General features: G+C 44.3%; 1 protein-coding gene across 1 annotated transcript in view; it reads left to right on the top strand.

The window, feature by feature from the left end:
- Nucleotides 1-14,918, top strand: part of tncb (tenascin Cb) — a 49,258-nt gene that overhangs the window by 24,339 nt on the left and 10,001 nt on the right. Inside the window, 5 exon segments of the mRNA XM_079516797.1 lie at nt 1,450-1,719; nt 3,226-3,411; nt 4,829-4,918; nt 5,368-5,631; nt 11,307-11,582. Of these exon segments, the coding sequence (XP_079372923.1) occupies nt 1,450-1,719; nt 3,226-3,411; nt 4,829-4,918; nt 5,368-5,631; nt 11,307-11,582 (1,086 nt within the window).

Raw genomic sequence — 14,918 nt, 5'->3', positions numbered from 1 at the left:
AATAAAGGCAAAAAGTTATTTCTTCCATTTCCTGAAAACAACAACGCCGATATAGTACAAACTTTGGGTAGCGAGATTCATCATTCTCCATCTCACTCAGTCTGCCATCACACAGACCGTTATGCTGTAGGATTTGCATGCTGAGATACTGTGCAAAGTAAGACCCCTTAAGACCCCCTCTCACCTCCCATCCTCTATGCCCTCCAATCCACCTCGAGTGGGGGAGACGCCTTGTAACCAACCAGGCAGTCATATAATCACCACTCGGGGAAATCCATCCTCCCAGGAGAATGGTATCACTACCCAAGAGTGACACACACAGTGGCAGCTTCCTTGGAAGAAAAATCTGTGTTAAGCTTGAATGCAGATTTGTCCTTTTATCAGCCTGGTGCAGAAGGTTGACTTTTCGAAAGTTGCTTGCATGTGACAAATCAATTTCACAAGAGCCCTTCATGGCACAGGGATTTGATCTGTAAATAGTTGAAATAACCTGCCGAAATCCATGAGGGCTTTGCCATTTTTCAGCTCAGTAGCACTGTGTTCCCAATTGACTAAGTAATTGTAATATATTCGTGCAGATTATTCATAAACCCAATCCTGAAGGGCTCCATTCCCACAGGGAATGAACCCTGGGAGATATTTATACTATAATAACATCATACCCCAAATGGCACATTACATTTTTAGAAATGTTGCCCTTATCACTTGAGTGAGAATGAGTCAGCAGGTGATTTAATTAATTACCAGACCTGCAACAAGAGAAGGGGAAGGGGGAACCAATTATAGTGACATCACCTGGTGTAGTTTGGTTGAAATGAGCGCGCCGGCATCAAGGGTAGAACAACGTATACGTTGCATCAGGCATCAATGGGTTAAGTAGAATGTGACATGTCAAACTAGGGGGTTTTCATGATTCTGAAATCCATTCCAAGCATTAGTTTTGCATGAAAAACACTCCTTGACCTCATCACAAATGTGATGAGGTCAGCACATTTGGGCACATTTGGGCAAGTGGATATGGCCGAATTTAGGCCAAGGAGTGTTTTTCATGCAAAACTAATGCTTGGAATGGATTCAGAATCATGAAAACCCCCTAGTTTGACATGTCACATGCTACTTAAAGTATGATGAAAGTTTGCCTTGTGGTATACAAAAACACATACAAAAATGGCCATAACCTTTTTTCGCGATATTTCCGGCAGAGCAGGCCTCTCATTCTGTGGACCTTAATGACCAAGTGAATAGAAAAAACACAAATAAAAAGTACGGCATGACATCACATGTCCCTCTCAAATTTTTGGTTTCTGGCCCCCCGGCTACTTCCTTTCCCCGTCTCAGCCAAACACCGGCTGTCTCGCCTAAAGTCTTCACAAGCCATCCTGGGGAAAAAAACTATATTGTGCACAGAACACTACACTATGCTAACTGCATGTACTCCCAAATCTCCAGTGATCGACGCTCCCAGCCAGGTGGAGGTACGGGACGTGACTGACACCACAGCTCTGGTGAACTGGTTCCAGCCTGTGGCACAGGTCGACGGGGTGCAGGTGTCCTACGGGCCCAGCGCGGACCCGGCCGACCGCAACCTGGTGGAGCTGCCCTCCACGGACACCCAGCATCACCTCGGAGGTCTCAGCCCCGACACCGAGTACCAGGTGGCCCTGATGGCCACGCGTGGAGAGCTGACCAGCATCCCTGTATATGAGACCTTCCTCACCGGTGAGGCCAACAGAAAATGTATTTAGAATGTTATGTTAAAACTACCTTTTAACATAACATTGTGTTAAAACTAAAATCAGCAGTGTCATCACTGGGCCTTTTCCATGGCAGCCATATTGACATAAATGGATGTCTAATGTTACTTCCTTCTCAGCAGAGTGGTGTAAGAGAGGGTGGTGACAAGTTGACAACACAAATCCAAAATACACCATCATCACATCACTCAGTCAGTTCAGGAAGTCATCTGGAGGGCCTTTTGAATGCAATACACAGACAGACAGAACTGCACTTTTTAAATATTTGAGTGTGAACAGCTAATGTTATCATATTTTCAGCCAACAGTACCTTGTTAACTCGGGTAAGCGTAAGTTCAAACAGTCTGTTCTGCGCTGCTAGTGTTGTTTACTGCTAACTTCCAGGAACTGCACAGAATCTCCATGATCTGGAGATTTCTGAGAAAAGAATCCTCCATTGGATTCACAGTTATCAAGGATACCAATTAAGGTTGTGTTCCAATCAGGTCAACGGAGTGTTGCAACAAATGGAACGGCTGACCGAGAATCGAACTGGGGACTGTCAGGCATTGAATGTGGTACACGCACCACTCAGCTGTCGGTTCACTCCAAGTTTCATTGTCAACACCTGTGAACGAAGTGACATTAAATGGCTATTTGTGTCAATAATGGCTGCTATGAAGATGAGTTTGGAGGGCCTTGGGGAACTATTCATTGTTTGATGACGTGACATTCCAGACAGACAGCGGTTCGCTTGAGTGAGCTGAGGAGAGGGTAATGAAGGTGTGGATCTGATTACTAGAGGGAGGAGGGGAACAAGGTTTATTTTCATGTAATAACAGCTGCATCATTTGTCTTACATGAAAATGTTTGCCACAGTTGTTAACTCTTTATTGTTGACGTAAAAGCAAACTCACACGCTGTGGTGTCTTTAGGTGTGGTCTGTGTGTTGACCAGGGATCTCTAGAGTCTAGGCCACACATACTTTAGTGACGGCTGTGTGTTTATGGAGGAAGGTCCCCCGCTGTGTGTGTTTGTGTGTTCGCATCTGTCTGCCTTTATTTATCGACTGATGATTGACTGAGCACACTAGCTTTTTCCATACTGTGCTTCACTGCAACACATGTACAGTCAGGGCCATATCTTACCCCTTATGCCTAAACTTATTAGCCTTATTTTACTATTTTTAAAAACTAGCCAATCTCACAATGTGTCGATGTAGACCGGTTAGTTGAACTATTTTAAAATGTTTTTAAAAATAGTAAAATATGGCTAATTGGTTTAGGGATAAGGGTTAAGACAGCGTGCAAGGTAAGGCACACAGTTTTATCTTAAGAGTGTACAAATGGATCAAGAAGGGTCCTTTTTAGTTACATTGCATCGGTATGCTCTCTGAGTTACAAATTAAGATTTTACTGTGGGCTACTCGTTGCTGGCGATATCACAGCCACAAGGTTTTAACCTATTGCGCGGGTTTATATGTGTGTTGTAGATCTGGATGCCCCCAGGGACCTGCAGACGGTGGACGTAACGGCTGAGAGCATCACATTAGAGTGGAGGAACAGCCAGGCTCAGGTGGACAACTATCGCATCAAGTATGGACCCCTGTCTGGAGGCGACCATGGAGAGCTGCTGTTCCCCCCCGGGGGTAGCGACACCACCCAGGCCAAGATCTCTGGTAAGGCACGCGCACGCACGCACGCACGCACGCACGCACGCACGCACGCACGCACGCACGCACGCACGCACGCACGCACGCACGCACGCACGCACACACACACACACACACACACACAGTACTCACATTTTTTACTTGCGTAAAAGTATCAATACTGCAGGTCAGGTTGACAGTGGTAAAGCCTGTCTGTGTGTGTTTTTTATAAATATTTAACCAGTGTAAAGTGTTAACAAGAGTTTGTGACTAAATAATAACTACTTAGTACTTTCCAGATCCCCCCAGATCTTAGCCAAACAACAACACAGAGATCAATTTCACCTCTCTGTGCTGCTCCTACTATTATTAAGTTAAGCATTGAGATGGACGTGTTCTTTTTTGTGGGTTTCTTTCCTTTTCATACCATGTGTCATGTGGTAGGATTAATCCCTCCCTAAAGAAAAAAGGCAATAGTGCCTTTGTTTAGGCCCCTATTCTTTGTCCTTGGGAGCCCTGTCCCATGCAAATACAATGTTTTTTCCCATTCGGCTGACCCCCCCCCCCCCCCCCTGCTCGGTACACACCTCAGCGGTTCTTTCACACAGTTATTATCTGTAATTGCCTTCACGCTCATGATTTTATTGATAATGAGTTTCCTGGGCATTAGGTGTAATTTCATGCTACAGGATTCGCTGTGTGGTGACCTCTGGGGGACTTAATAAACAAATTAGAGGCGTTCAGGCTAAGAATGGCTTTAATTGTTTAGGCTAAGAGGACCCCACCAAAAAGCCTGTTGTATCAATGCAAAGAGTCGTTTCTGGTCTGTGCCAAACGATACAGATCAGCGAATCTCAACCTGTCTGCCGGGGCCCACTGTTGGGCAGTGCAGGTATTGCAAGTGAGCCCCCAAATAAAACGATTTTTATGATAATGTAACGTTAATATTTAAACATTATGTGCAAATATGTCATAGCTTTTTTCCCTTTAAAACCTTGAAGATTTTGTTTTTGTTGTGATACCGAAAAATCTGAACTAAAGAAATACTATGTTAGTTTCATTGATCCAAGCCGTAACACAATCGATTGATTTATCATTAAAATTAACTCTACAAATGCAAGGGGCCCACCCATTTTCAAGAGGGCCCTGATCCACAAAAGGTTGGGAACCACTGTGCTAGTATAGATCTATGAATGCAAATCCTATCCAACACTGGTGTTCAACAGCAGACAGGATGAACATAGAGCGCAATTAGCAAAGGCAAAAGGCCTTGAGTAATCAAGGCATTTGAGTGCAGAGACATTAGCTATTAGCTGAAAGCAGCTGGCTGGTTTTGTGTTCCGCCCTGACGTGTCATTCCGAGTAATGTCTTCTGACTTCAAATGTTGCATTGATTTCCAGCCCTATAGGCCTAATATAATGTATTATTTATTTTCCTCCACAGGTCTGAGACCAGGTACAGAATATGGAATGGGTGTAACAGCAGTGAAAGATGAACGCGAGAGCCTTCCCGCCACCACCAATGCAGTGACGGGTGAGAACACTATCACTCACTGAACCCGTCTGCAGCAATGAAACAAGAACACTTTGTATTCAAGTCAGAGAAGTCCTCTGTGTTAGTGGCTCTCAACTGGTTTCACAATGTGACACAAATGTTTAATTTGTCCCCAAGTTAAATAACAAAGTATCAAAGTGACTCTTTGTCCCCAAGTTAAATAACAAATGTATCAAAGTCACTCTTGGTATGTGACCCTCTCAGAACATTTCACAACTCACTGGAACCACTGAAAAAACTCCCCTCTGAATATAAGTAAATTTAGTTTGACAAGACCTTCCATAATGGATGTGTAGCCAGGGTAGGACAACATTTTAAATGTATATTCTTGATAGTTTTACTCTATATTTTTGTTATCAATTAAGATTATTAATACAATATCAGCAATGCAGTGACCATTGAGTTGTATACTCCTCTCCTCTCCTCAGCCCTGGATGCTCCCAGGGACCTGGCAGTGGCAGAGGTGACAGAGACCACCATGCTGTTGGAGTGGAAGCGCCCGCTGGCAAAGATCGATATGTACAGGCTGGTGTATGTGTCCGCCGATGGCCGCAAAGCAGAGGCCGTGGTTCCGGGTAGTTCTGAGAATCACACCCTAAGGGGCCTGCTGCCGGGCATGCTTTACACCATCACCATCACTGCTGAGAGGGGGAAGAGAACCAGTGCCCCCGCCACCATGTCTGCACCTACAGGTCAGTGTTGTTGTGGGGGTGGGGGGTGGGGGGCTTGGTCACTAAAATTACACAGCAATGCCGGTGATCAGGTACCATGTTAAGCCTGATTTATCCGTCATGGACCGAAAATAGCTAATATATATAAACTCAATGGTGTGCGGATGCAACGTGTTGTGAGCTTTCCGATCTGCTATTTTGGACGCCTGCATGAAGGAGCATACATTATTAGGCATTTAAGAAATGAAACTTTCAGCAGGCTGGTTCAGTCATCGTCTCAGCAATGTTGTGGGAAAAATGCCTTTCCACTTATGAGCTTCAAAGCAATATTTGTGTTAACCTCAAGTGGTAATGTTAGACGCAAAATGTTGCTGTGCTATTTAAACGTTCCATCTTCGCTTACAGAGGTCAATGGAGAAAAAAAATCAATGTTTTATTTTCTTCAAAGCGAAACACATTGCTTCAAAGCAGTGCTTGTATTAACGATGCAGCAAAGATAAGAATAAGATAAGCCTGCATGTTTCATGTAGTATCAACTAAATGGAGTTTTTGGCAGGATATACTTTGTCCTCATAATGGTTATTTGTTGATATTCCATACGGGTGCTGTAAAATGTGCAAGACACAGGGTCTTTTCAGAAAGAGCGTTGTAACCCTACTGTTTTCCATCAGCTTTTCAGATTTGGTTGGAGGGCTTCGGGACAAGTCGTCATTAACTAGGCCTATAGGTTCATATTTTCTTGCAGTATGGCAGCCAAACCAAGGCTATGAATTGAATTCATTGTTCGCTTCTCTCTGTCAGTCTCTCTGTCCACGTTCTCTCCCCCCTGAAGATTTTCATTTGAAGCATGTGGGTTTATTTTACTTTTTTTTCTTCTTTTAACTGAAACAAGGAAAGACAAATATGATGATTGTGATTTTTTTTTCGAGCTGCGGTCAGAGTGCCTCCAAGCCAAACATCTCCGAAGTAAATCTTCCAGTTATACAGTGGGTGCCCATTAACTGCTTGCCTCTGGGCAAAAAACGGCAGCATGAGGGAAAGTTGGTGAGTTTCTGTATAACTGTCTTTTGTCTATGCGTGATCTGCAATAAAGGGAGATTGAGCGAGCGAGCAAGAGAGAGAGAGAGAGAGAGGAACATCATGAATGAAAGAGACAGACTGAGTGAACATAGTGTGTGCATGTATGCGGGTTGTCCATGAGGACATGTGTGCTCTCTGCACAATGCTCATTCATGTGATAATTGTTGGCGTGAGCCTGTTCCCCCTCTGGCTTTGTGCGATTTGACCACGATGAACTGTGGGGCCCTTCAGATAAAGGACCACATGCAGAGACTCCTGTTAAAACATTGTCTCAAAAAAATCACTGAGCCTCTAATCCGCAGCCCCACCAATCTGCATCCTTTATCGTCTCCAGACATGTAGCGCAAACACAGTGCATGCTGCACACGTTCGAGGAGGGATAGAGGGATGATTGAAGAACCGAGGGAGGGGTGAGGTGAGATGGGGACAGGGTTGAGGGGAGAAGGGTTGCCCCTCTGCATCCTCACCCGTAAGCCCACCCCTTCCCTTACCCTCAGGCTGTGGCACACTACTTGGGATTTCCAACCATCGTTCGTCAAAAGGATTAGAACTTCAGTTGTTCTGAAGGCTCTGCTGTAGTAAACCGCTCAGGAGAAAATCTGCAGTAATTTCAGGCACAGAGCAGAGATCTGCTGATAAACAATTGTTGTTTATACGGGGAAATCGTAAGACAAAGGCTAGGATTATCATAATTTAAGCTAATCGGCTGACTCAGGGGCTGGGAGGTTTGCAGGGGGAGCCTTTTGTGCAAATCGGAAGGCTCAGAGAAGAATGAGAATGGACATTTGGAATGATAATGGTGCAAGCAAAGATTCAATAACACATTTGAATAACACAAATAATTGAACAAACATGCTCAATTGCATCATTGTTGTTCAGCAACCCACAACCAGAAGAAGTGATTCATTCTCTACGCCCCTTAGGTCATTGTTGCCACAAAAAGACCTACAAACTTAAACAGAATAGCCAAGAAAGGCTTATTTTATCATTATTTGTCATTTTCATTCAAAGTGAAATGAAACATGTCATTTAACAAATTGATTGTTTTCTGGGTTATTTTGTTCTGAAAAATCTGCATGACTGACACAGTGCATGATGAATGGACTGTCCTACATGTTTTGAGCTCCTGTGTAGCTCAACATGTAGCACATGGCACTAACTTTGAAAGAGTTTAGGGTTGCATTATCTTTATACACGGTAAACTACTGAGACTAGATTTGTACTCTGGATTTTGCTGTGGAGGTCAAATGGGCAGATGTCTCAGATTGCCATGTCAGGTCTTTCCATTACACATATCCATCTCCATGTCCATCTGCATGTGCAGGGGGCCAGAAGTGAGACCAAGCTGTCCATCAATGCTTAACATGGGCAGGAGAAGTGACGATGCATGCGGTATATATGAATATTGATTGGATATTGAGGGATTACCTTGACATTTCAAATTTGAATTGATTATTTTTCCACATCAGACATTTATTACAGTAAAGAAATAATGTTATATACCCCATGCAATGCATGCATGCATGCAATGGGAAGTGAAGGACCTACTGTAATTTAACCCAATCCGTGCTATCTTCGAGATCTCTCGTGGAAAAGTATTAAGGTCACCTGGGCCATCCACGAGAAACACGAGATTTTTTTTTTGCCTCTGTTAGCTTCTGCGGCTAGCATCCATAGGCCTCTCATTGTAGAAACGGTGTACATGATAATCCGTGGTACACGTGCTAGCGCACTGGGTTATTCGTCTTATTTATGCTCAGAATGGCATAACATATAGCCTATTAAAATAAAAGTTAATCCAAGCCGCGCTGATCTTCAGCGCTGCTATGGGGATGATGGTCTGTCCGTTCCCTATAGGCTTACCCTACAGAAACAACACTACATCACTTCCGACGTGGGCGGAAGTGACCCGTTTTCTATGGTTATTTTGCGGGTTTTGCTGGCACTGGCGCCACCCTCTGGCTGGAAGGCTGGGCAGTATTGTGTAAAGCTGCAGTGAAGAACAACTCTAAAAAGTATAACAAGCTCAAGATGTAGAAAAGTAACCATCTTGAATGTAAAAAGACATACAGTAGAAACCATCCATCCATTTAACTCACTCAGTGCCACAGGACGCCTTTGGACGCCTCCCCTTTAATTTATTCATCGGATTCAGGAAATCTCTTTGCATTTGTCAGCAACAAGATTAGTTTTAAATCCCACAACAAAATGACTTGGTTTTAGTGTGAGGGGTGTTATCCATGCCCTCATATCTATAAATGCACCAAGTCTCTGTTTGTGTGTGTGTATGTACGTACATCTGTAATCCACGTAACTCGAAAACCGTTTGCCCCACCGACTTCAAATGTGACACACACGTTCCACGCCCCCACAGGGAGTGCAGTGCCGGTGTCGCCTGACAAAGAACTCCATATATGGGCATAAAAGGGACATATACATAACTGGGTGGGGCATGCATTTCCAAATTGCATCGTTCCAAGTAGGCCAGTGACCATCGGGCACCGCTCTAGAGTTATAAATGTCTAATGAAGATAAATAATAACAAAAGTCCCCAAAAAAGTATTTAAAAAATAACTATTTTTGAATGTTGTAATATTCAAGAGACATATTCACATTTTGACCAAAGTTAAAAGTCTCACTTTTTTTTATCAGCACTACAGTGCACAAAAAGCTGACTCAGTAGCTCTCAGCTGATGCTCTGTATAGTGGCCAGAAAGAATGCCAATATACTCATTATAGATACATTCTCCCATCTCCCATGTGAGCAGCACTGATGAGCAGCGATCAGCTGCTTCAGACAAAGCCCTTCCATCTCATCTCATCTCATCTCACTCCATCCTTGTCGTCACATTGTCTTCCATCCCATTTGCTCTCCTCTCTGCCCACCACTCCATCGCTGCGGGGCTGAAAAGAGGATAATGGTAGCCTTGACACTTTACCTGCTCTCTCCTCTCTGAATGTTGACACTCATAATGGCCTTCACATACTGTATTCTCTCTCTCTCTCTCTCTCTCTCTCTCTCTCTCTGAATGCTGACACACACAATAGACTCCAATTATGGGGGTGTGGTACGGCTGTCTGCATGGCTTCTTTATCAGGTTTTTGAAGTGAACGGTGTACTCCCGCTACATGGTGGGCTACGCCGAACCTTCAAGAATTAATGGCTCGTTCAACGGCCATTAATATGCGCAAGATGCATCAGCATGTCTTCTTCTGTCTTCCGTCCCCGTTCTCTTGCTCCCTTTCTAATTCCTTTTAGTCAGATATGCATCAGTCTTTCTTCTATGGTGAAATGGAGGCAATGGCTGTGGGCAGCCATCGATAATGAGGCAGCTTCTTTGCCTCAGCTCTTTTTGTAGTGTTAATCAGGGAATAATTCCACTCCAGACAAAGTGATGGTCTTCTCTTTCAGCAGTAAAGGGGAATGATTGAAATACAAATGAGCAATGATCAATGTCAACCGATTCACTTTTCATCTCTTTTTTTTCCAAGGTGAAATATCACCTTGGTCTAATCTCTATGTAATTGTTTTTTATTGTGAGGGGTTGTTGCTGTTCTTATGCTCAGCTCAGTCTTGTGGTTGTTTCTGGGTCTTTCATTGTACATCTGTGTCAGAAATGGAGGCTCTTACAGATTGTTCCAATCCAATTATTCTCTGTTATCTATCTTAACTATAAATGCACTCTGTGTGTGTGTGTGTGTGTGTGTGTGTGTGTGTGTGTGTGTGTGTGTGTGTGTGTGTGTGTGTGTGTGTGTGTGTGTGTGAGTGTGAGTTTGTGTGTGTGTGTACGTCTGTAATCCACGTAACTCGAGAAACGTTCGCTCCACCTACTTCAAATTTGACACATGCGTTAAATAACTGTCTGCGGTGACTCATACACTCTAGTTGAGGATAGAAAACCATTCACAGTGGGGGACTTTGATGGTTGCTACAGTACTGTATATGTGTGTTTGTTTTTTCTACAGTATGTTGTGTGTGTCATCAGAGATGAGATAATCTCGATGCCGATCATTGTTGTGTGTTCATACTTGTCTTCACAACTGCACTACTGTACTTGTCCACATAATGCTATACTTGATGCACAGTCAGCACGACGGTTAATGTCTCCTTTGTATCCCTTCATGTGGTGTCAAGTTGTGTTGTCCCATGATATCCTATGCTTGTCTGAGTCACTTTAGTGTCATGTTGATGTCATCACGTGCAAGGTTTGTTGACGTGCCTACAGTATACAGGTCAGGTACAGTATGTGGTCAGGTGCAAGTTGCTGTGACTTTCATAGACAAAGGTCTATGGGAGTGGCAAGGCATGTTCCCGTAGCAGGGTTTTGCAGGTGCTGCTTGAATGCTTGAATTGCAATGTTACCTTTGAAAAACCAGGGCAAAGTCTAATACCTGTGTCCGTCCCACACGTGTACTGTTCCACAATGCGTCAGGTCTGTCTCAGGTTTGTGCGTAAAAAATAAAAAAATAAATTTAAAAAAATAAATATATATATATAGTCTGTCTACTCAGGAGTTTTTATTTATTTATTATTTATTATTAATTTATCCTGAAGTTAAATTAACACTTCGGATTTTACTGTCTGCCATGTTGTCAACATCCTTGTCGTCACCTAGAGGAGAAGAAGCCTGTGGTTACCGATGTCACGCTCAGCGACGTATCGTGGGACAGCTTCATCCTGCTCTGGCAGGCTGAGGAGGGGGCGTTTGAGGGCTTTCTGGTGGAGGTTATGGATGCGGAGTCTGGTGCAGAGTGGCAGAACCACACTGTGGCCGCTGATGCTCGCAGCCTGTCGGTCACGGGCCTGTCCCCGTCCACCTGGTACCGGGCCAACCTGTATGCGGTGTACAGAGGGTCACTCTTAGAGCCTGTCTATGCCGACACCATCACAGGTATTGGAGTGATGCTGACAATAGTGGCAGTCGGGCCTACTCTTAACTTCTATCTGGCCTCTGCAACACTTCGGAAAATGTCCAACTTAACGAGTCATTGTATTTACGTATAACATGGAAGGCCCCACCTCAAATGAGGGACAAGAAAACTGATATTTGGTCATTTTATCATTTCTAAGAGGGAAAGATTCGCTGACTTGTTAAGACTGACATATTTTGCTTTTAAATATTCCACTTCTTTCCATCCCCACCCTCCCCAAACCTTGCATTTCTTCTCAACTATTTGACTTCAATGGCATTGACAGGTGAAACTCTCTTAAAAATGGATCAGTAATCCACTTAAGACTTCATCACAGGTATATCGATACAACCTGTGTTGTTGTTTTAAATGTAGGGAGGCTACTCTCCTAATAGTCAAAAATGTAATAGCATGATAAAAAAAGATCTGTTTATAAGAGACCCAGACAGGCCTCTGGACCTGTTGTAACCTTACAAACTAACACCTCTGTTTCTGTCTATGCAGCAAATCGTTCCTCAATCAGTCAAAGACAAGCTACTGTCAGCCACTGTGGTAGAAGTTATCCTTCTCTTACATCCAGGCAAATCCTTCCTATACAACACACTTTCTTTCATCAGCCATACATCCTTCACATGTGCACAGTAAAATCCTCAGGTCCCAACTGGATCCTACAGGTCCATCTCGAACCATTTTTACACACTCAGAGTTAAATTAACACTGATGATTTTTGCTGTGTGCATATCCCTTCCTTTGATTCCACGGGATTGTGAGAAAAGCTAACACCACCCACACAAAACCCATTCAGTTTATATTAGCCCTGCCGCAGATCCGCTTTGATCCACCTTAAGCTGTCAGTCTGCCTGTTGGTACATGTCCAACCTGAAGCGGCACCTGGTCTATTTTGGAAGCAGAGAGGCCCACATGTTGTAATGAAACCACTGTGGACCCAACAGGTGCATCGATTTACTACCATCCCAGTCCCACCCCCTGTCCCCATCTCCACCCCCGCCCGATCACAGTCATTATTGAAGATTAACATGCTGAGAATTGCAATGTGCCCAATGAATGGGCTGCAAACAACACGCTTTAAAATGTGGCTCAATAGACATTCTAAGGGGCTCTTTATTTGAAACTATTTTCAGTGCAGTGGACTGGAGATGAGCCACAAGTAGTAGAAAGACCTCTCACTTTGATCATCCTAGTGACAGCATGGGATTTCACCACATATATTTAACATACTATACACACCATCAGGGGTCTGTTACAACATTTTGTCTTTGCTGTTGTTTTTGGAGATTCCTGTGCCACCTGTTTTGGGCTGCGGCGTCTGAGCGTGTGTGTGTCAAGCCATTTAAGAAACAGTAATACCTGTAATTTAAGGTGAACTTTCATCTGGGAATGACCCACGGTCCCTCAGATCTTGCCCAAGAGAGATGGCAAAGAAACCACCTCTTTTTCTTACGACTGACATCCTCAGCATCACCTTGATGAAAGCCATTTCTTTAGTTTTGCGTGAGGTGTAAGATAATGTATTTTTTGGAAGGTTGTAATAATTGTCTGGTGTACAGTACCAATGTGAAAAAGATTACCCTTACAGGCCCATTTCTGCACCCAAATTAACACTCCAGATTTGTGTGTGTATCGTTAAGGATTTCCCCCAATGCATGATGGGGATTAGTCCAGAGGATGAAAGATAGAAGGATTGACAGAGGAGGAAGAAAAAGGCCCGAGGAGCTTTTGTCACTTTGTGTGAGGGCTCTCTTCTGTATGCGTCCCCTGTTCCCCCATGGACGAGACGGCTCTTCATTCTCATGCTGCCATGGCCCCTGGGCTCTGGTGTTGGGGTGCCAGAGGGCCGCTGGGGTCCATGCTGGATATGGCATCCTCTCAAGCCGGCGCCATTGTCTGCATGCTAATGGCGGGTGAAAACCATCTTAACATTTACATTGGCATCACTCGGTCCATGAAGCAACGCAAATTGCCGACACAACAAGCACTCTGTAATTATTTGTTTGAATTGCATTTGGGGGTTGGTGCGAGTCACGGCTATGATGACAAAAATGAAGTATGCCACGGTGGAAGACAATAGAGCAATTTAGTAGAACTTGTGATAACTGGAAGACAGCAGTGTGAAAGTAATGATGGAGTCCCAAAGAGACACATAAAGCCGCCCCCAACGTGCTCTTCTCTGTTGTGATTTACAGTAACACAAGCAGGCTCCTGTAAAAGTTATTGAAGAGCTTGTTGGGCAAGACGGGAACTGGGACTTGGCGGAGGGGGTGCAGGTTAGCTGGCGCCTTGTACCTCCGCCACTAACAGGCTCCCCTTTGTGAGCAAGGACTGTGTTCCCTAAGGTCTAGGGGGTGTGGAGGGACGGGGTGTAGGCGGAGGGAAGTGGGGAGGAGGGGGATGGATGGTGGTGGTGATGATGTGTGTGGGTGGAGGGGGGGACATCAGTAGCTTTAGCACATGTTAGATTTCTTGATGGATGTGGCCCTCCCTCTCTCAGTGACCAGCTAAAGCCTCCTGGCGGCTAATGAAGAGTGACAGCTCTGCAGGATTTGTCTGCCCCCTCTTCTCATTTCCACCCAGTTCTTCTCACAGCAAATGCCTTATGCCTGTTTCCTCCTCAGAAATGAAAAAGAACAGAAGAGAGAGAGAAAAAAAGATGAAGACTGGGTTCAGGCTAGTTCAGGGACCTTGGAAACCCTCACATTTGGTGTATGTTGGTTTAATGAGTGCTGAGGTTTGCAGAAGGAGATGGTGCTATACTGAGCTGGCTCATATAGCTGTACTCGGGGTCCATCTACTCATCAAAGTTACTGCCGTTGCAGTTCTTTCCGGAAGTTTCTCTGTGCTAATTATCTGTAGAGCAGGAGGGCCACAGCATAGCAGACACTTCCACCACAGCTCTCCTGCTTTCCCTCTCAGCAGCTGTGACCTCCTCCTGCTGTCTCCTTACACAGTAAAATCCTCAGTATTACTTTAACTGTGAAGTGTGAACCCTTACAGGCCCATTTTTACACTCTTGCAGTTAAAGTAATACGAGAATTCCTGCCATGTAGCATCCCTTCCCTTCCCTCCCTTTTGCCACCATTGCACTTGCACACTGTCAACAACTAGTTAGCTGCCAGATATTTACATCACTACGCACGCACGCACGCACGTATGCGTATGCACTCCCTTCTGAACAGACAGAGATGTACATTGTTGTAATTAAACTGTTTTAGATGGCATCAGTCTATGCTGTTAATTGGCAATGAGCATAAGCATTACATACTTCTTTAAAGAAACCACTTTCTTTTTTCCACCACAGT

Source organism: Electrona antarctica, assembly GCF_951216825.1.
Source record: "Electrona antarctica genome assembly, chromosome: 12".
Lineage (NCBI taxonomy): Eukaryota > Metazoa > Chordata > Actinopteri > Myctophiformes > Myctophidae > Electrona > Electrona antarctica.
The sequence above is the reverse complement of the archived record's forward strand: the minus strand, read 5'-3'. Positions and strand labels throughout refer to the sequence as shown.